This window comes from Cibotium barometz, chromosome 7 (assembly GCF_041138505.1).
Source record: "Cibotium barometz isolate CiBa-2024 chromosome 7, ASM4113850v1, whole genome shotgun sequence".
Taxonomy (NCBI): domain Eukaryota; kingdom Viridiplantae; phylum Streptophyta; class Polypodiopsida; order Cyatheales; family Cibotiaceae; genus Cibotium; species Cibotium barometz.
In genome coordinates, this window is record NC_141052.1 from 46196492 (window position 1) to 46221852 (window position 25361).

Sequence of the window (25361 nt, forward strand, 5' to 3'; positions counted from 1 at the left end):
CTTACAACCAAACCAAGGTGCGGGAGCAATATTGCCCCGGATTTTCCACAAAGCTTCCTCAGCAAACACCTGCACAGGAATCAAAGCACAAACCACTCCAAGAACCAATATGAATCAACAGCCCGGTGCGGTGTCAAACCCTGCGCCGAACTCTGTGCCAAAACAGCCCCAGAAGAACTCTCCAAACAGCCCTTGATGCCTCCAAAACAGCCCCTGAACCAATGCCCAAGAGGGAGTGGTAAAGAGAGGAGAAGAAGTTACCCAGCTGCTGTACCACTGCACAACCTGTGGAAAGGAGAAGAGAGAGAGAAGCTGCCTGCTGCCCACTGTACGGCTAGTGCAAGGGAAAGAGAGAGAGACTGCCTGCTGCCCACTGTACGGCCAGCAAACAGATCAGCGTGCTGCCCCCTTTTGTACGGCCAGCAAACTGACGAGAGAGAGGAAAAACTGCCGCCTGCTGTCCCCTTCTGTACGACCAGCAAACTGAGAAGAGAGAGGAAAAGCTGCTGGAGAGGGAAAGCTAGAACAAGTCAGTCTGTAGAGAGAGAAAAATGCTGACTGTTCCTATTAGACTGTACGGCCAGCCAAGAGATAGAACTGCTGTCCCCTTGCGCATCCCTCCTTCCCCCTTCTCTGTGACATGTGAGGGATTGACCATCGTAAACACAACCTTAGGCTAACTAACCTTCACTTAATGATGCTCAAGAGATAGACAGATTGTGTCAATGCAATGCAATGCAACTATATTAGATGAATGGGTTACAATGAGATCTAAATAGATCTATGATGCTGTCCTAGATGAAGATCCTTCTCGGGATGAGATGGATGGGCTGAATGCTGAAGATGAGGACTGTTCCTTGCTCCAATGCTGAGGTCCACCCTTCGATGCCGGCTTCCCTCTATGTAGGAGGTAGGAATGATGACTTATATGCTGAATATGCTGCCTATGATGCTGAATATGCTGATTTGAAGACTATATGCTGGATGAACTGCTGTCCCTCTGGCTTTCCCTTGTCTCCTGGGAAGGAAACGCTGAAGGGAATGCTTGGAACTGATGTATGCTGTCTATATGCTGAAAACGCTGATGCTCTCCTTGTTGCCTGGGAAGGAAACGCTGAGGAGATGGATGCTGAATGCGTTGCTGAACTGATATCTATGTGCTGCTGATCTGAGATAACGATGGACTGAATGGATGATGATGCTCTGAATTGAGATATGCTGGACTGAAATGATGCGCTTCTATTTATATGGGAACATGGCTGTTGGTTGGCCAGTTTGTTGCAGTCAGCCAGCCCCCCAGATGCTCACGACTTGTCATAAATGCCTAGAAGGCTGTCGGCTGCCCATACCATGCTGTCGGCTGGTCATACTGCTGTCGGCTGGTGCTAACAGTCCTAACCAGATGCAAATGAATGCCTTATATGCTCATGATGACTAAAGTACTGATGTTGGTGTTGAAACACCCGCATATACATGCTTATGCTAATACATGCTTGAATAATCCTTAAATGTCATGATTAATGCTCGATGATGCCATGGCACTTGTACACCTGATGGGTGTGCATGTAACATTCTCATAGAGTCGATTAGCCCAGAATAGTTTCCATGCTTTTCCCCTTTTTAGCCAAAAGTGGTCGATGTGCCAAAAATACCATTTTTATGCTTTTCACAAGCTTGATGGCCAAGTTTGCTTTAGGCGCCTCTTTCTGTCCACACATACATGCCCAAAATAATAGCAAGCCCAGTCACACTTAAATGATATGTGAACACACGGACTTATAATCCTTATAAGTTCTTCTAATTAAAGGTGCCAACATTCAATTTATTTGGGGCTTTTTGCAAAATCAGCAATCTACAACACATCATGGACATCTTTCATCCCCCTTAGTTGTGCAGGAAACCTAACCCTAATGTGTGTGCTCTCGTTGTTCTCGTATCTCTCGCCACTTGCTCTCTGTGCATCTCTGCACCAATCCCAGCTTGTGCACTCTCTGCACTGATTGCCACCCCTCCACCTTGTCATCAGCGTCAGCTTTGCTGCTGGCCTAAGCCCACATCATGTCTGTTCTGGCCTCCGTTGCTTCTTCATTCGCGGCCAGATTCACTGGTACTGGTTTCCCTACATGGCAAACCAAAATGCAGCTTCTCCTCATGCACGTGAAGGAGTTTGGGGATAGTTTCTAACGTTGATATGAAGCCTAAAGCTGATGAACTAGAGAAGCTGAAGTAAACCATCCTCTGTAAGTCTCATGAGAGTATTCATGTAGTATTGCTGTTTGTGTGAGTGGCTCATATGTTGTGATCTAGGTATCCTGTATGTATAGTCCCAATAAATCATATAAGATCACCTGGTTCCTGTCATCCTAACAGAGTGTGATGAATGGACAGAGAAAGAAAGAAAGAAAGATATAGTAAGCGTCTACTAAAGACCCAATGGGCATATGAGACCAAAGTGCTACAATAATGTCCATGGCATTATTGTATGATCGAATGGAAAATAAAATAGTAACAAAACATAGCTATCTCACAGGGGTGATACAATATTGTCCATGGAAACCCATCATGGAATACCAGGAACATGGAACATGAGAGGAGCATCAGCCCCCAATAGATGGTATACCACACTCCAAAATATCAAGCATGGGGCGAATGAGTATGGCCGAGAGGTCTCTCTCAACTATGTCATGTGGAAAGGTAGCTCGATGGCGGTGGAGCATGTCTTGGATCTGGAGCTGATAAGAGGATTGTGGCTGATGCCCGGGGGGCCGGGGGTGTTAGGCACGCTGGAATGCAGAGGCCTGGTCCGAGGTAACTCCCCTCGGGTGAGGTGGGTCCGGAGCTCTCGAGTGAGGTGGGCCCGGAGCAGCCTGAGGTGGGTCCACAAGATCCATTCTATGGGTGTCCTTCACCTCTTGGGTCTGGAAGAGACTGCTAATGGTTGGCTGGCGAGGGAGGGGTCGGGGTGGCTAGGGCCCAAGCTCTCTCAAGAAAGTGTCCATGTGTCTGCAAGATCTAACCAGATAACCCGGTTGGTGTCCTCACAAGAGAGCCGGAGAAAAGGGGAGTCTAGACTGTACTGAAGGGGTGGTAGGCGGTCCATGCAGAGCCCATATACTGAGAACCAAGTGGAAACTAAGGCAACCCATACTCCAGAATGGCCCTCGAGTGCTAGCTGTCTCGAGGACTTCAGGGCCCATCACATCAGTCACATGGATCCCCATAGGTAACCGAGGCTTAGGTATGTGACTGTTTGGAAGAGTGTATCCACTACAATTGGGGTTGTAGCACACTCTGCCTGGATAATCTGGTGTGGGACTGATGGTGGTTTGCTACGGAGCATGCGGGAGAACATCATGACCTGGGGCCTCTCAACTCGCTGCCAATCCTCATCGGATAAATCTGGCCCAAGTAAGACTCCTGGATGATACTGAGTAGAAAATACTGGAAAATGTATATCAAGTAGATCCATGTATGTTGATCAGTTGAAGTGCTGCCCTCTCCTTAGATCAAATATCTCCGCCATGGGGCTGTCTAGAATGAAGAGGTCGTAGAAGCAAGATAGGCACCTCCGATGTCGAGCAATAATGGCTCTAATTTGGCGATGGTGAGGATGCCGTGGTCGGGATCTTGGTGGGCGTGGCCGATGAGCACGACATAAGACGACTGCTCTATCAATGGTGACTCCCTGGAAGTGTGGTTGGTGTCCTGATGGCCTGATGGATGAGGTATCAGGAGGTGTGTGGGTTGGGCTGCTGGTGTTGGTGCTGATGTTGGTGCTGAAGAAATCTGTCTGGATCCTCTGTCTAGGTACATCATGGCTCGGTCTCCTGTCTGCCAAGAGGGTCTCTCTGTGTCTCCTGAGCTCAAGTAGGAACAATCCCATGCATCTTTGATCCTCAAACTCCATTACCCTGCATGACAGCCCAAAATCCTCTCGGAAGAGGCAGTGATATCTCCCTCGGATCTCATAATAGACTGTACATTGGCAAATGTAGTGCTCGTCTGACTCTGCCTCATGGTAGCATAGCTGACAAATGCGGTCATGCGAGATCTGATGCACATATCGCCTTGTCTCAATCCGCAGCTGGTGTGATGAGGTCCGGATCTGTCCAATGGCACAACGTATCCCATGTGATAGGTGTACATCCATGTACGCCAGCATTTGGTGAGAGGTGCAGAAAATGGCTCTTGCAATGAGCCATTTTCGTGCCTAAGGGCTTAAGGGGACTAGTCCATGTCCTCTTTGTGTCCACTCTGACGATATCCATCCTAATCATGCGGTTTTGCTTTGAGCGGGTGAGATCCAAAAGTGGACAATCCAAGCTGTACTGAAAGGGTGGGAGTGCCTCTATCCGCAAACCAGGTAGGTCAAACCATGATCTCATCTAAGCATACCGGCAATGAGTATCTCCATCCTCTGCCAACTGTATGGATGAGGTCAATGCCAATCGGGAGTACCTCTGTTGAGGGAGCTCCCATAGCCACTGTAAAAAGGTAACTCCCTGGAAAAGGGCCTCGGTCACTATTGGTGCGGCACCCAACTCCGCCCGAACAATCTCATGTGGTACCGATGATTTGCTCCGAATCATAAAGGCAATCAACATAATCAGTGGTCTCTCCATATGCCTTCATCCCTCATCCGTCCCTCTCTGAGATCTGTGATGTATGCTAGGCCCCCAAATTGGAGCTCTGTACAGGAGGGTCGGTGTGACAAGCGTATCAAATAGCCACAATTTGGTGCGCGGTTCTTGAAACTATATGTGTGCACACTGCCTCTCAAGTGTCCCCAAGGCTGCATGCCCTCGAGCTAATCTAGTTGTTGCTGCCTCCTTCAGGGAGAAACGCGGTCCTGTGAAAGTAACTCCCAAATAGACATATGATCTGACGTACTCAATCGGTTCCCCTCGGAAAGTGAACTGATGCTCTGATCTCGTCACCCATGCCCGTGTGGTGTTAAACACCATAACCTTGGTTTTCCCAAGGTTCACTGTCAGATCTCTACCTGCATAGAATGCTTGTAATGCATCCAAATGTCTCTGTAATCCCTCCGGAGAGTCTGAGATTAGAGCATTATCATCTGCATATAACAAGATGGGTATCAACACCCCTGCCAGGAATGCCCCTGGGCCTCCCAATCTGTCTACATAATCGGAGACCACATCCATGTACACAGTCCAAAGAGGGTGGGTGATAGCGGGCATCCCTGCTTCACCCCTATCGTGCTGGTCACCATATCAGATAGCCCGCTTGGAGCTCGGACTCTGCCTGTCACAGACTCATACAAAGCATATATCCCCCACTGCATATCCTTAGGTACCTCAATGTCATGCAATCTGTGCATAAGCCTGGCACGTGGTAGGTATCGAAAGCTTTGTGTAAGTCCACAAAGTAGCAGTATATCCTTCTCTTCTGTGCCCTGACCTCTTCAATAAGTGCCCGAAGTGTCAGTATGTGATCCAAGGTAGTAAATCTTCTCCTGAAGCCGGTCTATCCTTGTGCTCGATGACCATGCCTCTTTGCCCAGCAGCTCAGCTCCGACTCCAATATAGAGCCATATAGTTTGGCCAAGTAATGACCAATCATGATCTTCATGTAGTTGCCTAGTACCATGGGGTCCCCACTCTTAAAGAGTGGTACAATGGTATGCTCTGTCCAGCTTGCCGGGAAACCCTCACAAATGACACGATTAAACACATGTATAATCAGCGGAGCCAGAGTATTGCGTGCATATGAGAAGTGCACTCCAACTAGCCCATCATGATCGTGTGCCTTTCCATTCGTAACCTGTCTATCGCATCTAGCACCATCCACATAGTAAAAAAGGTGCGGCTAGCCGGTCTAGCTCCCAGTGGAGGGGGGGTGGGGGGCTGTCTTGGTGCATCATATAGCTCTCTAGCGTAAGCATGCCATGCCTCAGGTGCAGTAATCGGAGTACCGGGCTCTCTCCTGAAACATCTTCCATGCCCTCTTGCTGTCCTTTCCCAGGAAGAGTTGGTAGATCTCCTTCTCTAACTTAGCCAGTTAGGCTCGTTTCTTCCTCCACACAAGGCGTTGAAAGATCATCCTGGCCTGTCTATGTGTGTGAGTCCCAATGGCAATCTCACGTTGTAACTGTGCATGTGTCTCACGACACTCATCATCATACCAACTGTTCTGTGGGGCAGTGCTGTGGGGAGGGGTGGAAGGGATCATAGTGCAGGGAAACGCATATGAGGCGGAAACGCATATGAGGCGGATGCATGTAGCACACCTACCAATCCTCTCGTAATCTTGTCCAGAAGGCTATGCAGGTCTAAAGCAAACAAGCCATCAGATACTGCATCTCAGTAAACCCCAGCCGTCTCACGTGTAAACTGATATCTTGGGTACCTAGGTAGATGAGTGGTTGGTCCTTCTCTCGGGGATCTACCTACTAGTGTGAAACTCAAGTATGCATGATCGGCTGCAATGCCAATGGGCTAACTGGAAATTGTGACATCCCGCACATCAGGTAGTATCAATGAAGGAGATCCCATCAGGTAGTATCAATGAAGGAGATCCCATCAAGTAGTCCATTGTGCTCGCTCCCCCTTTAGAGTTCCAACATGTGAGAGCATTTGATCCTTGCCATCTTGATAGGCCATTGTATATGACCAACCCATATGCACTCCCAAGTGAGAAAATGCTTGCCATAATCTGTAATCTCCCCCTCATCTTGTTGATCTCTGCAACCCTACATTCTCTGCCGTGATCTCCCGTTACATAGCCTCATGAGTATCATACAGCTTTGTCTGCTTTGTGCCTATACGTGCATGGCTGGGGGAAAGTAGCATATCGCTACATATAGCTCGCAGAGCCCCTCTCTGCATACTCGGATCCACATGTATCTGGCATCTGCATCTCTATGTACCACATATATTCTGTCACGAAGCTCCTCCCTGAAGAGTACTGCCACTCCTCTAGATCCTCTAGTACCTCCCACTGTGCATGGCTGAGGGTGGAACACCGATTCCCACCTATAACCCCGCACGTCAAGGAGCCTCTTGTTTGTGCATTGATGGGTCTCTGTATACATAGCAATATCACTGTGTTTGAAAGTATCCTCAAAGTATCATGCAACTGTTCCAAGGGCTCCATTGCAATTCCACACCGCAAATCGCAAGGTCTCATAGGTTGTGCACCGTCAGGCTGCCTCCTCTCCGTAATGATGGCTCGGCCATCTCTGTATACCGCCTATTTCCCCTCTTTCCTTGCCTCAAGCATACGCGACATGTGTTCCTTCCGGTGTGCTATCTGTGCCGGCGTAAGGGTTTCCTCATCCAAATAAATCTTTTCCCCCTTAAGGGCCATCCTTTTGGAGAGGAAGGCCTTCTTCTTCTCCAAGTCACCAAACTTGATGATCAGTATCTTCGCCTTGGTTTCATCTCTGCCTACTCGACATGCTCCAGCAATGGATACGTCAGTGGCTCCAATTTTTGTTGCAAGAGCTTTTGCATCCTCTTGGGGATTCCCCTTATCTTCCCAACCAACTACGCGTATATTGTAAGGCACGTGCCCGTCTCTTGGCTTCCTCTTCCAATGTAGCATTCATCACCTCTACTTAATTGACTGGTGTATCCTTCTACTTCTTTACTACTCCAATCCATGGACTTGCTTCCTCAATTTGTTTCTTTGTGGAGCTGGCAATTTCACCCCATGAATGCATTTCCTTCTTACTCGCAACCACTTTTGCCTTAAATGATTCCAAAGTGTTTTGCATTTTTGTGATGTCTTTTTCGCGGTCAGCCATACATGTCTTCAAGGTGCCTTCGTACGATGCAACCGTTGTGCCGATCTCCCAGAGCATGTCATCCTTCCATTTCGCATCTCTTTTTTCATTTCCGTGTACATCAAAGCTTGGCCTAGTTCCACCGAGAGAGAGAGAGAGAGAGAGAGAGAGAGAGAGAGAGAGAGAGAGAGAGAGAGAGAGAGAGAGAGAGAGAGAGAGAGAGAGAGAGAGAGAGAGAGAGAGAGAGAGAAATGAAATGTTATATTAACGTCTTCAAAAGGCCATAATGACCTATGAGACCAAAAGTTACATCATGGTGGATCTGATACAATGTCTGGATAAAAAAACCCAGAAAATGAAAAATAAAGATGATACTACTGGCACCTAGAAAATGAAACTGGAACTGGAAGGTACACTATGGAGGTACCTCCATCTCATAATATGTGCCGCATCGGACACTGGCGGATCTCCTCAATATCCTCTGTGGTCAGCACCCTGACTGGGTGTCTCGCATGCCTCGCAAGAATAATCCGAATCTGCCGCTGCAACCTCCGTCTATGCTGGGATGCCCTCCTCCGTAGTCGTGGGTGTCTGGACCACCCAAGCTCAATCGCACGATCAATCAGTGTACCCCTGGTGTGGGCGGTATCCATGTCCTGCTGCTGCTGTGGTCCATCTGGCGCAGTGATGGCCGGACTAAAGAAGTCTGTAATGTGCCTCTGAGTCTGGCTCTCTGTGCGCCTAAGCAGGCTATCTCTATGTCTCCGCAGCTCAAGCAAGAACAATCCCAAACACCTCTGGTCCTGGTACCCCATGACTCTGGAAAGTGGTCCAAAACCCTCTCTGAATAAACAGTGGAAACGACCACGTATCTCATAGTATGCAGTACAATGGCATATATAATGCAGCTCTGTCTCTGGCTCCCCATGGCATACTCGGCATATCCTGGCCTCAGTTGGTATACCTCTATATCGGCCAATCTCAATCTCAAGCTGGTGTGAGGATGTGCGAATCTGACCAATAGCACATCGTACTGCATGAGACAAGTGTACATCCATGTAACTGGGTCTGATCACAAAACCATCTGCTGTGAGCTGAAGAAAATGCTCTCTGTAGAAAGCCATCTTCGTGCCCAGCTCCTCAGTCGGCTGTATCCATGTCCTCCTAATGTCCAGCTGAACTAAATCCTGACGGATGAGTCTGGTAATCTCTGTCCGTGTAAGAGTGAGAGAGGGTGCCTCCAGAGAATACTGGAAGGGAGGCAATCTGTCCATGCTAAAACCATGTGCCTGGAACCAAGATGTCATCTGTCCATACCAACAAGCCGTGTCTCCCTGTAAAGCTAACTGTCGGGAGGACTCCAGGGCGAGGCGTGCATATCTGTCTCGGGGGAGATCCCACAAGCCATGTATGTAGGAAACTGATCTCGTAAGAGCCTCAATCACCAGAGGGGCAGCCGCCAGCTCTGCTCGAATAATCTCATGAGGTACCACAGCCTTGGCTCTAATAAGCCTAGCAATCATAGATACCAAAGGCCTCTCCATACCTCTCCACCCGCCTGCGCTGTGATGGCCCACTGAAGGTCCCCATATCTGCACTCCATAAAGCATAGCTGATGTCACTAGAGTGTCAAAAAGCCAGAGTTTCGTTCGAGGTTCCTGAAACTGAACCTGCGAACACATCCTCTCCAAACCACCCAGGGCTGCATGTGCTCTAGTCAATCTAGTCTCTGCTGCTCTCCTCATCGAAAACACTGGCCCACTGAATACTACCCCAAGATATGTATATGCATCTGTATACTCCACAAATCTCCTGCCCATATGTAAATGTGGAAGCTGATCGCCTAACCCACTGTGGCGTGGTGTTAAACACCATAACCTTGGTTTTGCCAAGGTTGACAGACAATCCACTATCATGTGCAAACTCATGTAAAGCATCCAGATGACGCTGCATACCCTCAGGAGAGTCAGAGATCAACACAATATCATCAGCATATAACAATAGTGGGATCCATGTACCTGCTAGCTGGGCTCCTCTGTCCCCCAATCTCTCAATGTAGTCAGAAGCCTCATCCACATACATACCAAACAGTGAAGGAGATAACGGGCAACCTTGCTTCACTCCTATAGTGGAGTGAACCAAAGTAGAGACCCCCTCTGGGGTGCGTACCTGTCCTGCAACTGATCTGTATAAAGCCATAATTCCCCATATGAGCTCTGTGGGTACCCCCATCTCCTGTAATCGCCTCATCAATCTGGCTCTGGGCACTGTATCAAATGCTTTGTGGAAGTCCACAAAGCTACAATAAATCCGTCGCCCATGCGACCTGCCCTCCTCAATAATGGCCCGCAGAGTCAAGATCTGGTCAAGAGTAGAGAAACCTCTCCTGAACCCTGCCTGTCCCTCTGCTCGAATGCCAACTCTCTCTGCCCATCTACTCAACTGCTGCTCAAGAATGGATGCATACAATCGTGCTAGTGTGTGACCAATCATAATAGTGCGATAATTCCCTGGCTGCATAGGGTCCCTTGACTTGAAGATAGGCACGATGGTGGACCTACTCCAAGTCTCGGGTAAGCCTTCGCACATAGCACGATTGAACATCACTGCTAGAAGCTCTGCCAGCATGTCTCTCGCATGAATAAAGTGCTCAGCAACCAATCCATCGTGATCATATGCTCTCCCAGTCTTCATCCTATCAATGGCCTTCCTTACCATCTCTGCGGTAAAGAAAGTACATGTCTGTGGGCATGGTGCTGGCGGGTCAGGAAAAGGTGTCTGTCCAGGAACTGTATATAGAGATGTTGCATAACTACCCCAGACCTCTGTAGAAGTGATGGCCAAAGCAGGGGAGGACTCATGAAACAGACGCCAAGCCTCCCGAGAGAGAGAGAGAGAGAGAGAGTAGAGTAGTTTATTATCGCCCACAGAAGGCCAAATTATGACCCATGGGACCTTTCCAGATATACAATGAGTCTCCTCCCCCATGGTAGGAAAGGGTAGCTACGGTGAAAGAACGATCTATGCAGAGTGGTTCTCCCGAAAGCGTAACATGCGGGTGATGAGAGCCCCTAACCTCGATATAGGAGTAGTGGTCAGAAACTGGTGAAGTGGCCCCTGTAAAGAGATATCAAAGTCAGCCCGTATGTGTGCATATGCTGGGCATGTCATAATCATGTGCTCCTCTGATTCTACACTCTGTAGTCCACACAGCTTGCATAACCTCGTCGCTCGTGCGTGTCCACTCCATGCACCTGTCTCGATCAATAAAGTGTGTGATCGAGTTCGAAGTCGTGCAATACTCCGTCTAAATACCACTGAGAGCGGGTTGGCTATGTATGGCTGCGTGTGTGCCTCTGCCTGCATGTAGGATTCCCAACATGAAGGATAGATATGCATACTGTAATAAGCAAGTTTGCCATTTGCTCCCTTGCTTTGATGTTTTGCTTGATACGCTCGTAAGAGGTCTGATTGAAATGTGTCCATGCATATATCTTCTGGTGCCGTATCTAGATATCTATCCACTCCCCACCCTTTAAACCATTTTCGCATATCCAGCACCCATCCTGTTGAAAGCACTTTACTTTTTCACGTTTTCTGTAGGCGTGTACTAGCATCCCATGCCCGTTTGGGGAGCCTACTGTCATCCATTTGACGTACTCGGGTGGTATATCTTAGTACTCGGATCATAGCATGTACCTCAATTGGCCGACGGCCAGTTTCCAAAAGCATGAGGACATATGGTGTGGTGCTTTTGATGCCCAAATGTCTACGAATAAAAGCTTTTTGCAGCTTCTCAATGTTGTTCCATGCAGATGAGGAGATGCTCCCCTCCCACACTTCCACTCCATATAATACCGTCTGTAGAACATATGCATCAAAAATCATACAGCGTATTTTCCAGCATTTAGTATCTGTACGGCTGCAGTTGTTTTCAAAGTGATAATACTTGCTTTTCCCTGCCGCTAATCGCCGCTCCACACATGTATGCCATCTGTGGTCTGCAGGTACCTCAATCCCCAAGTATTTGAAAGTAGATACTACCTCTTTAGACTGTCCTGCATAATGTACTTTTGGTGGGGTCTTTGATTATTTGGTGCGCACAGCCATTAGCTTTGTTTTTGATACATTCACCGTCAAACCACTATCTTGACAAAACCGTTCAAGAATCCCCATGAACTGCTGCATACATTCCCCAGTATATGTAAAGAAGACCACATCATCTGCATAAAGCAGGAGCAAGATGACAAACATACCAATATGCGGGCTTTTGGCTTCCTCTTCATTCATAGCCGTGAGAAGCCAAAAGGTTACATCATATCCATGAGGTACATCATCTTGGGTACAAAATAGTAAGAAAGATAACAAAAATCTAGAACTATAAAATCTGATCTAGGTACATGAGCAGAGAGCTCTCATATCACCCTAATACATTCATCATGGGCTGTTGTGACATGGTGCTCAAGGTGGTAAAACTGAGCTAGCGCGAGAAGGTCCTACGTTGATGGGAGATGATGGGCCGGATCCTCCTGTGGTGGCGTGGCCGTGGACGAGGGCCATGGGGTCTGGGGCGTCAAGCTCTGCATAACTCAGTGGCTCTGTTGAGTGTCACACCTCTCGGCTGAGCTTTTGTACTAGCTTGTGGTTTGGGTATGATGGGTGGACGGCCCTCAGAGTGCTGGTATGGAAGAAGTCGGTGAGAACTCTTTGTGCTCGTCCTCGAGCAAGTACAGTTGATCTGGATCTCACTAAGGACTCCTTGTGTCTATGGAGCTCTAGAAGAAAAAGTCCCAGGCATCTCTGATCCGAGAAGTCCATGATCCTGGAAAGTGGTCCAAACCCAGCAATTGAACCTCCCCCGAATCTCATAGTATACAGGGCATCAGCATATGTAATGATCCTCTGTCTCGGGCTTTGTGTGACAGAGCTGGCATATCTTGTCCTCTGGTGCGGCCGCCCTAGGCCCGTATTTGGTAGTCTCCACTCTCAGCTAGTGGGATGAGGTGCGGATCTGGCCGATCACACATCTCACACCAAAGGATAGGTGTGTGTCCATGTAGCGTGGGCGGATGGTGAACCCATCCTCTGTAAGGCATAGGAGGTGATCTCTGTAGAAGGCCATCTTCGTCCACATCGGAGTGGATGACTAGGTGAACTCCATGCCCTCTGAGTATCCAGTCTGACAATGTCCTAACCCTGTTCCGCTCTGTGCGGTTGAGAGCAAAATGACGGAGCCTCTATGCTGTACTGGAACGGGGGGAGTGCCGCCATCTGCATACTGTGCATGCCAAACCAAGTGCCTACCTGTGCATACCAGTAGTCTGTATCTCCCTCAAGTGTCAAATGTCTCGAGGACTCCAGGGCTAGCCGGGGGTATCTATCAAGTGGAAGCTCCCATAGCTTGTGCCAGTATGTCACTGTCTGGAATAGAGCCTCTATCACTATCGGTGCAGCCCCCATATCTGCCCGCACAATCTCATGTGGCACTGATGGTTTTGGTTTACTCCTAATCATGTGTGAGATCGCCTCTAGGGGCCTCTCCATCGGCTTCCACCCATCATATACCTCCTCTGTATCTGTCTCGGCCGGCTCTCTCCTCTGTCTCCTCCTGTGGTATAAGCTAGGACCCCAGATGGGGGCACCATACAGTAGTGCAGGTGTAACTAGAGTATCAAATAGCCAAAGCTTCGTCCTCGGCTCCTGAAACTGTATCTATGAACATTGCCTCTCTAGCGAGTCAAGGGCTGCATATCCCCTCATCAATCTAGCTTCGGCCGCCTTCCGCATCAAGAACTGAGGTCCAGCAAAAGTGATCCCAAGGTATACATATGAGGTAACATACTCCACAGGCTCTCCACTGTATGTAAACAGCACTGCAAATCTACTTATCCATTGTGAGGAGGTGTTAAAGATCATGACCTTGGTCTTTCCAAGGTCCACATTGAGGTCCCGGTCCTCGCAAAAGGCCCGTAATGCATCCAGATGCCTCTGCAGCCCCTCTGGTGAATCAAAAATAAGAACAATGTCATCTGCATACAAGAGGATCGGTATCAGGACTCCTGCCAAATGTGCTCCTGGTCCTCCCTGTCTGTCTACGTAATCCGAGATCTCGTCAATGTATAGACCAAATAGAGTAGGCGACAAGGGGCAGCCCTGCTTCACCCCACTAGTGCTGTGTGTATGATCTCTGAGTCACCTCTTGGAGCCCATACTCTGCCTGTGACCGACTCAGAGACTGTAATGATCCCCCAAAGCATCTCTGTTGGCACTCCCATATCTTGCAGTCTCCTCATCAGTCTGGCCCGTGGGACGGTATCAAAAGCTTTCCGGAAATCCACAAAGCAGCAGTATATCCGATGCCCGTGAGCTTTCCCCTCCTCAATGATCCCCCGTAGTGTAAAGATATGATCTAGTGTGGAGTGCCCTCTCCTGAAGCCTGCCTGCCCCAGTGCTCTGAGTCTCTGCTCCTTGGATCATCTACTAAGCTCATGCTCCAAAATCGAACCATGAATCTTGGCCAAGGTGTGACAATTCATGATAGTCCTGTAGTTGGGGTCCATGGGGTCGCCTGCTCTTTCAAGATAGGTACAATAGTATTCGATGACCAGCCGACGGGGAAGCATTCACATAAAGCCCTATTAAACATGTGAACCAGTAAAGGGGCTAGTGTGTCCCTAGCATGGGAGAAATGCTCGGTGAGGAGTCCATCATGATCCTGTGCCTCCCAGTCTGCATCCTGTCAATAGCATCTCTCACCATGCTGAGAGAGAGAGAGAGAGAGAGAGAGAGAGAGAGAGATGTGAAGCCTTTTATATATGCATTGTAGGTTGACCAATGTAGATGAGGATGGACACTTGTATGGCTCTAGAGGAGGATCAGGTGGCTTTGCAGAATGTATCTTTCGGTATGCCGCTCGTGTACTTTTTGGCAAGGAGCTGCCCAGCGCTTTGGACTTCAAGACATTGAGGAACTCTGACTTCAAAGAACTGACGTTGGAGGTAAATAAGGGGGTGTGACTCCAGATTTGGGTGCTGCAAATGAGGAGTTCACTGTCTGACACTTAGTGACTTGCTTTATCAGGTTGAAGGAGAGGTGGTCTTACGCTTTGCGTGTTGCTATGGTTTTCGTAATATTCAAAACTTGGTTCGTAAGGTGAAGGCTGGGAGGTGTGAGTACCAGTTTGTAGAAGTTATGGCTTGCCCATCAGGTTAGAACCTTTGCTTTCACATTTTAACTGCATCTCATGCACATGCAGTCTCAAAAACTGTTGTTTAGGCTACGATGCTGCTATGTTGAGGCAAAGTGCGAAGCTCAAAGATGGTTGTCATAGGTTGTTTGAATGGAGGAGGTCAAATCAAACCCAGAAAAGGGCAGTCAGGCAAAGACCTGATACAGAATCTTGAGAGTGCCTATTTGAAAGAGGTAACGAAAGGGCATCTTTGCTCTGTATCAATAATTTAATGCCTGGAGCAGGGCTAATTTTTCAAGTGTGATGCAGGTTGATATTTCAGATCCCTTTGACAACCCAATTATCAAAGGGCTGTACAGTTCATGGCTAAACCACCCTGGTTCAGAAAAAAGCTTGGAAATTATGCATACTGGCTACCATTCTCGTGAAAAAAGTATCACTTCTCAGCTAAGCAATTGGTGAATGGGCCCCTTTCGGTAAGCCTGTGAGATGTTGCAGGTTCAGGCAAACCAAATGTCTGGACATGGCAAAAGTTCCATCAGCTTCAAAATGTCCTTAAGTCGTCATCAATGCCTCACGGTAATCACCTCCAAATTTGGTCTGTTTTTGATGGCTTAAATGCATTCGATTCTTTTTGTACTCGTGTACTTAAGAGGTGGATTTCAAAACAGTGGCTTAGGGCCTTTTCTTTAAACCAGAAAGAGACTTGTATTAAGTATAGATTATAGATTATAGCTTAAGGCCTTTTGTATAGATTATAGGGCACTTTAGAACTAGGTCCAATATTGTCACAGTTGTTGGGGGTTGGCAGAAAAGATATCTGGACGGTAGAAGTGGCCTTCAAGTTAAACACTGGCTTGTCATCATTGTTAATGTTCTGCCCGCCATCATCATTGTTAATGTTCTGCTGATGTATCACGATCTCCTTTGCACCTGTCAACTTCTGCACAGAATGCTGATGTGTCTGTTGCATATTGTCTTGCCTACCTTCCATCTGAGCTGCCTCCTCAAAACTGCTGACATTTAGGACTGTACATATTCTTGTTTGGGCTGTATGGTGGGTGTTATAATGGTAGCATGGAAGGACAAATTTTGCAATCAGAAAGTGATAAGAGCATGCATGGAATTTCATTATCATGGACTTCCTGTTTAAAGGATTGGCCTGTTTTGGTGCTTCACTTTGTAGGCATATTGATGTGGAATTTGCAGTCGGTGGAGCATTAGAGTTCAGGAGATAAATATCATTAAGAGGGTACCTGGCCCAGGTACAGAACATACGGACTGCAATAATTTGCAGGTCATGTTACGAACGTATATATGACAGCCTGTAATAATTAAAGGTTTATGGACATTCCATGCCAGCTTGACATGTGTAATGGTATGTCAAGTTGACTATTTTCAATGTAATGATTCTTGCCTTGATCATGCAGCATTGTATAGGGAGCATTTATGATTATGACAAGGCTGCAAGGGTTCTACCAAGGCTAGTTATTGATTTTGAGAAAGAAAGAAAGATATATTAACGTTTGTGAAAGGCCAAAGTGGCCTATGAGACCAAAACATAGTACACAGCTGATGGTGTCTCATCAAAAGTAAGACAAGAAGGACTAAAACAGTCCTAAACAGCTATGAAAGGAAAATACGCCTACTGAGGTACAACAAAAGTGTATAATATCTACAGCTGAGAGAGAGAGAAAGAAAGAAAGAAAGAAAGAAAGATATATTAAGCGTCTACTAAAGACCCAATGGGCATATGAGACCAAAGTGATACAATGATGTCCATGGCATATCTCATCCTGGAATGGAAAATAAAACAGAAAGAAAACATAAATATAGCTATCTCACTGGGGTGTTACAAAACTGTCCATGGAAACTCGTCATGGAATACTAAGAACATAAAAACATGGGAGCAACATCAGCTCTGAGTAGATGGTATACCACTCTCCAAAATGTCAAGCATGGGGCTGACGAGTATGGCCGAAAGGTCTCCCTCAGCTATGCCACGTGGAAAGGTAGCTTGATGGCGGCGGAGCATGTCTTGGATCTGGAGCTGATGAGGTCATCGTGGCCGACGGGGGGGTCGAGGGCGTCAGGCACGCTGGAGTGCAGAGGCTCGGTCCAAGGTAACTCCTCTCGGGCGAGGTAGGTCCAGAGCAGCTCGTGGAGGGTCCACAAGATCCACTATGTCGGTATCCTCCACCTCCTGGGTCCGGAAGAAACTGGTGATGGTTGGTTGCCGAGGGAGGGGGCGGGGTGGTTGGGGCCTGTGTCTCAAGAAGGTGTCCCTGTGTCTGCGAAGCTCAAGCAGGAAGAGGCCTAGGCAACGTTGGTCCTGGAAGTCAATGATCCTGGAGAGTGGACCGAATCCCTCACGAAATAGACAGTGAAACCTCCCGCGGATCTCATAGTATATAGGGCAGCGGCATATGTAATGCTCCTCCGTCTCAACCTCTGTGTGGCATAGTCAGCAGATCCTCTCCTCTCTGGGTGTTCGTACGAGCTTCCCGGCTCTGAAGATGCGCTCAGCTCTACTTGTCTCCATTCTGAGGCGGTGGGAAGAAACCTGTACCTGGCCAGTCGCAATCCGCATGGCATGGGACATGTGAACATTCAAGTAGCCCGGCTGCTGGATGAATCCATCCTTAGTGAGTGTGAGGAAGTGGTCTCTGTAAAAGTGCATCTTTGTGGGGAGCTCCGAGGGTGTGATCCATGTGCAATGTGTGTAGAGGCTAAGAAGATATGACCGGATAACCCGGTTGGTATCCTCGTGAGACAGCCGGAAAAAAGGGGAGTCCAAATTGTACTGAAGGGGGGGTAGGCGGTCCATGTAGAGCCCATATACTGAGAACCAAGTGGAAACTAGTGCATACCATACTCCAGAGTGCCCCTCAAGTGCTAGCTGTCTGGAGGACTCCAGGGGAAGCCTCGGGTACCTGTGGGGATCCATGTGAGTGATGCGATGGAGGTATGTGACTGTCTGGAAGAGTGCCTCCACTACCATCGGGGCTGCAGCAAACTCTGCCTGGATAATCTGGTGTGGGACTAATGGTTTGCTGCAGATCATACGGGAGAACATCATGAACCTGGGGCCTCTCAACTCGTTGCCAATCCTCATCGGATAAATCTGGCCCCCAGAAAGCTACTCCATACATCAAGGCTGGTGTGACGAGGGTGTCAAAAAGCCAGCCCTTCGTCCTGGGCTCCTGGAAATGTGCCTGGAAGCACTGCCGCCGCTCAAGTAAGCTCAAGGCTGCATATCCCCGCGTCACTCTGGCATGTGCTGCGGGAAGCATGGTAAAGCGTGGGCCACTGAAAGTGACACCAAGGTAGACATAGGACGAGACAATCTTCACAGGATCCCCTCTATATGTGAAGCTCAATCTGGATGTGACGGGGCGAGAGGTATTGAAGACCATTACCTTGATTTTACCAAGGTTAACAAAGAGGTCCCGTTGAGTGCAGAAGTCATGTAAGGCATCCAACTGTCTCTGAAGCCCTTCGGCTGAGTTTGAGAGGAGGACGATGTCATCTGCATAAAGTAGGTTGTATTAACGTCCTTAAAAGGCCAAAATGACCTATGAGACGAAAAGGTTACATCATATCCAAGGTACATCATCCTGGGTACAAAATAATAATAAAGAAAGATAACAAAAATCTAGAACTATAAAATCTGATCTAGGTACATGAGTAGAGGGCTCTCATATCACCCTAATACATCCCTCATGGGCCATTGTGACATGGTGCTCAAGGTGGTAAAACCGAGCCGTTGCGAGAAGGTCCTGCGATGATGGGAGATGATGGCTCGGATCCTCATGTGGTGGCATGGCCGTGGGCAAGGGCCATGGGGTTTTGGGCGTCGAGCTCTGCATAACTCAGTGGCTTTGTCGAGTGTCACACCTCTAGGCCGAGCTCCTGCACTAGCCTGTGGTCCGGGTATGAGGTCCAGCAAAAGTGATCCCAAGGCATACATATGAGGTAACATACTCCACAGGCTCTCCACTGTATGTAAACTATACTGCAGATCTACTTATCCACTGTGGGGAGGTGTTAAAGATCACGACCTTGGTCTTTCCAAGGTTCACAGTGAGGTCCCAGTCCTCGCAAAAGGCCCATAATGCATCCAAATGCCTTTGCAGTTCCTCTGGTGAATTAGAAATAAGAACAGTATCATTTGCATACAAGAGCATCGGTATCAGGACTCCTGCTAAATGTGCTCCTGGCCCTCCCTGTTTGTCTATGTAATCCGAGATCTCGTCAATGTATAGACCAAACAGAGTAGGAGACAAGGTGGTCATGTGAGGAGATGGCACCGCCATACTCGTTGTTCTTGCTCCCAAAGTGAAGCACTTGTGGCCGCGGGCCCTTCCACTCTAGCTTGTGGAAAATTTAGGAGCTCGTCCAATCCCTCCACAGTTTCTTGAAAGAATCTTTAATAATCCAAATTGTGGAGGAAGGATGTTTCTGGTATCACCTCCTTGTCCTCTAGACATCTCCTTTTTCTTGGACTCTATGTATCTTCAGCATGTGGTCGTTTCCATGTATCCAGTGGCTCTTTTGTGAGTTGCACTGGGAGCGATGTAGCTTCTTCAAGTCCTTGGGGTTCCACTGTTGGAAATGCTTCTGGTTTAGGCTTTGTCTGCAACCCCGCAGGTGTGTCTCACATTGTGGAATTCTTTAGGGGAGACATATTTTTGAAGATTAATTGTGCCGAGATTTGAGGAGTCGTCATGTGATGTTTGATGTGCTGTTTGGCTGATACTGGCTTCCTACTACCCTAGTACTTGTTGGTATGACTTTATTTCTTGAGCGAGTTTGGCCTCAATTATCTGCATTCCTTCAGCGACATCTGGTATGAATCCCCTCATCTTTCTTTCAGTCTTCTTTTTCCTTCCTCTCTTAATCTCCTTCATTATTTCTTTAGTCTCCATGAGCACAGCTTGTCCTTCTTGCATTTCTACAGGAGTGAGTGCTAGTTGCTCTGTTTGGAGTGCCAATTGCATTCTTTCTTCTAGTTCTAGATCTAGGAGAGGCCTTCGAGCCACTTGATTTAGTACCTATGTCATTAGGTACGGGTTACATATCTTTGACTGATGGGCCTTAAGATGATCTCTGAGTCACCTCTTGGAGCCCGTACTTTGCCTATGACTGACTCATAGAGTGTAATGATCCCCCAAAGCATCTCTGCTGGCACTCCCATATCCTTGTTGGTCATGACCGTCCGGCCACTCCCGGCTAGTTTAGGTGTGAACCCAGCTTACTCACGGGCACTTTTTCCCTGTGGTTGGACATAGGTTTTTCCCCGTGTGAACACACTTAAGTGTTGGGCACCTTGCCCTAGGCTTTTAAATGTACTCATTGTCCTTTTGTACCTTATCAAAATAGAGTACTTTTCCAGCTGCTCTCTCTCTCTCTCACGTTTCTTGTTCAAGCTCATTGTGTGTGCGCGTTGGTGTACAGGCAAGCTCTCCCCAACCCCAACATTGGTATGAGAGCTGATTATCTTCAGGTGGTGCTACATCTTCTGCACCTTTGCCACCCACTCCAGAACAACTAAGATGGGATACCAAGGATGCTCAGGCACATGCTTTGATTGCCCTTTCATGCAAAAGGCAGGTTATACCGCACATTTGTTCATGCACTTTTGCTAAGGGTGCATGGGATGTACTTGCTTCTTTGTATCAGGTTCACAATGAGGCTTGTGTTGCCTATCCTCGCAAGAAGATTGAGTCTGGGCATATGGATGAGGGTGTTTCAATGGACAAGTTCCTTACCCGCATTAAGGATTTGCGAGAGCAGCTTATCAACATTGATGAGGACATTCCAGATGGTTCACTTGTATCTACAGTGCTTCAGGGTTTGCCAGAATCCTATTAGGGTTTTGCTACTACTCTTCGTCTACTCATGAAGGGTAATCCAAACTTGTATACCTTTGATGAGTTGGTGACTCTCTTATTGCCGGAAGAGCAGTCTCGTTCTAACAGGGCTACTATGCTTTCTGTTGATGAGGCATTTGGTGCCTTTGATCGAAACAAAGGTAAATATGGGGCTTCATCTAGTGGTAAGCCTAAGGGCAAACCACCTGCCCATTCAGATTCTACCTCGTCTAAAGAGAGTGAAACCAAGAAAAAGAAGAGATGCAACTATTGCAGAAAACCTAGCCGTCTCATTGAGGAATGCAGGATGCGCATTGAGAGTGAAAAGAAAAAGAAGCAGCAAGGTTTGGTTGCTACAGTGGACACTAACTTTGCTCATGAGGGCTATGCATTAGTAGTTACATGCAGTTTGCCTGCTTCTTGTATGTCTATCTCAGCTGGAGATTGGTACTTTGATAGTGGTGCTTCTAAGCACATCACTTCTTGCATGGATCTATTTGCCACTTTGCAAGATTCACCTCCAGGTGGCATAGTTATGTGTGCCAATGATGCCTCTTACTCCATTAAAGGCATTGGCAATGTGGAGCTAATAGCATGTAATGGGGACAGTTTTACTCTTAGTGAGACTTTATATGTACCAGGCATTAAGAATCTCATTTTTGTTTCAGCCCTTGCATTATCTGGGGTTTAAGGTTCAGTTTTCTGACCATTGTTTCTCAGTGTATGACAACAGAGACTCAGCTTCTCTTATGATTTTTGGGACATTATGCAGTGGCTTGTATAAGCTTGACATGTATGACAAAAGTACTCATTCTCATGATGCTATGGTTGCATCCACCTCCCGTGTATTGAGTGACACTGAGTTATGGCATGCTCGTTTTGGTCACTTGAATTTCCCATCTCTTTTATGAGCTTCCTCCTATGCAGGTTCCATTCAAGCATGTATGTGAGGGATGCATTCTTGGAAAGATGCACAGGAATTCTTTTCCTAAAGATGGTACTATAAGGGCTGTCCGTCCATTATAGCTCATTCATAGTGATCTTTGTGGTCCCATGAGGACTCCATCTTTTGGAGGACACTTGTACTTCATTACGTTCATTGATGACTACACTCGGTTTTGTTGGGTGTATGGTTTGAAAGTGAAGTCAGGTGCCTTTGCAGCTTTCAAAGACTTCCATTCCATGGCTAATAATGCTTGTGGACACAAGCTTGTCACATTGCGTACAGATCGAGGGGAGGAATATCTGTCAAATGAGTTCACATCTTACATGCAGTTACATGGTATTTTCCATCAGTGTACTACCCCCTATACTCCTCAGCAGAATGGAGTTGCAGAGACGTAATCGTACACTTATGGAGATGGCACGTTGCATGCTCAAGAGCAAGGATCTGCCAAGTAAGTGTTGGTTTGAGGCGGTTATGTGTGCCAGTTTTGTGCTTAATCGTTGTCCCATTAAAGCCTCGAAATCTATGACTACCTATGAGGCATGGAATGGCAGGATTCCAATGGTGACTCATATGTGAGTCTTTGGGTGTTTGGCATATGTGCATGTGCCCACACATCAAAGACACAAGCTTGATGCAAAGGCAATCAAATGCATTTTCATTGGTTATAGTGCTAAGAGTAAGGGATACAAACACCTTTTCACGGCCATACACACACCTTTCACAGCCACACCTTTTCACGGCCATACACCTTTCACAGCCATACCTTTTCACGGCCAGACCTTTTCATAAACACACCTTTTCACGGCCATACATGATCCTATGCTCTTCCAGTCTGCATCCTATCAATAGCATCTCTCACCATGCATGCTCAGGTGAAAGAAGGAAGAGTGTGGGGGACGGGGTTCAGGTGGATGGGGGAGAGGTGGCTACTCGGGGGAGTTTTCGATGCGGAAGGTAGTCGAAGCTAGATTGATGAGGGGATATGCAACCCTTGGCTCACTAGAGAGGCAACGCTCACAGATACAGTTTCAGGAGCCGAGGACGAAGCTTTGGCTATTTGATACTCTAGTTACACTTGCACTATTGTACGGTGTCCCCATCTGGGGTCCAAGCTTATACCACAGGGGGAGACAGAGGAGAGAGCCGGCCGAGACAGATACAGAGGAGGTATATGATGGGTGGAAGCCAATGGAGGCCCCTAGTGGTGATGATCTTGCGCATGATTAGGAGTAAGCCATCAGTGCCACATGAGATTGTGCGGGCAGAGATGGGGGTTGCATCGATAGTGACAGAGGCTCTATTCGAGACAGTGACATTGGCACAAGCTATGGGAGCTTCCACTAGATAGATACCCCCAGCTAGCCCTGGAGTCCGTGAGATAGGGAGCTTCCACTAGATACATACCCTTGGCTAGCCCTGGAGTCCTTGAGACAGCTGACACTCGAGGGAGATACATAGCGTTGGGATTAGGCTTAGTTTCGTACGTCGTACGGATCAGATCGTACGCTCGATTCATTCCGTACGGTAAGTACGGTCGGGTACGATTTTGCCCTGTTTCTGCGCGTTGGAAATAGCCGTTTTTTTGCTCGTTTTTTCTGACCGTTTTTTGCCCCTTTTTTTGCCTGTTTTCCTTTCAAAATGGGCATCTCTCTTGAGTCCTATAATAAAAGCCTCAAGGACCAAGCCTCTCCTCCATCTACTCCAAGCCTCTCCTCCACCACTCTCCATCTACTCCAAGCCTCAAGGACCAAGCCTCTACTCCAAGCCTCTCCCCCACCCTCCTCCACCCTCCTCCAAGCTCCTTCCATCCCACTTGAGCCTGTACTCCAAGTTCTCTTCCTCCAAGCACTTCCCATACTTCATCTTCTCTACGCTCTCTCCTCTACTCCACGCTTTAGCCCTTCTCTTATCCATCATGCCTCGGGAGAAGCATGAGGCTTTTGATTTGCATTGCCTCAATGTGGAGAAGGACACCAAGAAGTCCAACTCCCATCATTGGACATGCCGATATTGCGGCAAGTCATACACCAGTGGTGCAACAAGGCTTCTCCAACACCTTTCAAAGATTGGGGGACAAGTTGCCCCATGCAAGGAGATTCTGCAAAGCATTGCCGATGACATTTTGTGGAAGATGAGCGGCGGCTCAAATTCAAGTAGAGGAGCATCATCAATACACGCACCGGCACCACCACTAGCACCACCATCGACACATGATGAAGCGGCCACTGGCTCTTTCATTGGTGTATCCTCCACTGCCACTTCCACGGATTCATGGTCCGCCTCCGCACCGGGCAAAAGACAAAGGGTGGTGGAGCGTGAAGGGGTGCAACCCTCTCACGGGTAGTGTGAGAGGTTCGGTTGCATTCCTTACGGAGCGGCAACGCCTTGCGGAGATAGAGATTACTCGCACCATTATTGAATGCAATCTTGCCTTCAATGTACTCTAAAAGGAGCAATGGAAGAAGATGGTGACGGCGATTGCGAATGTGGGCCCATGTGAGAGGTGGACGGGGGTCTCTTACACGGCTATGCGCACGAGGAAGATTGATGAAGAGAAGGAGAGAATTGATCGAGCCCTTGACCCAATTCGAGCCGCATGGACGAAGTATGGATGTTCTATTCTCACAGATGGATGGAGTGATCAAAGGAAGCGTGGCATTATCAACATCCTTGTGTCTTGCCCGCTTGGCACATACTTCTTGCGTGCGGTTGACAGCGGGAGAAGGGGGAGAAAGACTACCGGGAGTTTCATCTACCGCCATATTAGGCAAGCGATCATAGAGGTAAGCATTATTTTACTTAAGTGTGGCTGATTTTGTCATTTGTGCAAAGCCCTCAACTCATATGATTTATCTACCATGTAGGTTGGGGCTCAAAACGTGGTGCAAGTCATCACCGACAATGCATCAAATTGTCGACGCATGGGCCGCTTGCTTGAGGCGGAATTCCCCACCATTGTGTGGACTCCATGTGTGAGTCATTGCGTTGACTTACTCATGGAGGATGTGGCGAAGCTCAGGTGGGTGAAGAGGATTGTGCAACAAGCTACATCTATTATCAACTTCTTCATGCTAAAGGTGAAGGTGCTTGCTATGTTTCGTGAGCATAGCAGGCTTGACTTGAAGAAGCCGTCGGCCACCCGCTTTGCCTACATGTGGCTGGTTTTGGAGCGTCTATACAATGTGAGGCCCGCCCTTCGCCAGAGAGTTGTTTCCACCATGTGGAACGAATGGGATGAGCACGTCACTGAAGAGGCCAAAGCCATGCAACGCTTTTGCCTAGAGGAGAGATTTTGGACTAGAGTCCGAGCAATTGTCATTGCTATGACTCCATTCTATAGGCTCTTGCGGATGACAGATTGCGAGGGGTCCACCATGGGCCTTCTTGTCCACTTCTTTAGAGCTGCCCTTGTGGAGTTGGAGACTTGCACAGACATTACATTTGACGAGCGAGCACAAATCATGGAGATTGCACAGAAGAGATGGACGTGGATGCACAAACCAATCCACGGGTTTGCAGCATTGGTACATCCAGCCTACAAGTCTCCAGTAGTTTGCACCGATAGGGAGCTTCGACAAGATCGGGATGCATATATGCTTCGAG

The 25361-nt window shown here is 47.9% G+C and overlaps 1 protein-coding gene across 1 annotated transcript in view; it reads left to right on the forward strand.

The window, feature by feature from the left end:
- The window catches only part of NAR1 (ferredoxin hydrogenase), a 57890-nt gene extending 41441 nt beyond the window's left edge, over positions 1-16449 (forward strand). Inside the window, exons 8-12 of the mRNA XM_086800704.1 lie at positions 14574-14745; positions 14828-14954; positions 15078-15169; positions 15246-15515; positions 16123-16449. Coding sequence (XP_086656830.1) covers positions 14574-14745; positions 14828-14954; positions 15078-15169; positions 15246-15398 — 544 coding nt within the window. The 3' untranslated portion in view covers positions 15399-15515; positions 16123-16449. The remainder of the gene's footprint in view (positions 1-14573; positions 14746-14827; positions 14955-15077; positions 15170-15245; positions 15516-16122) is intronic.
- Positions 16450-25361: the final 8912 nt, after the last annotated feature.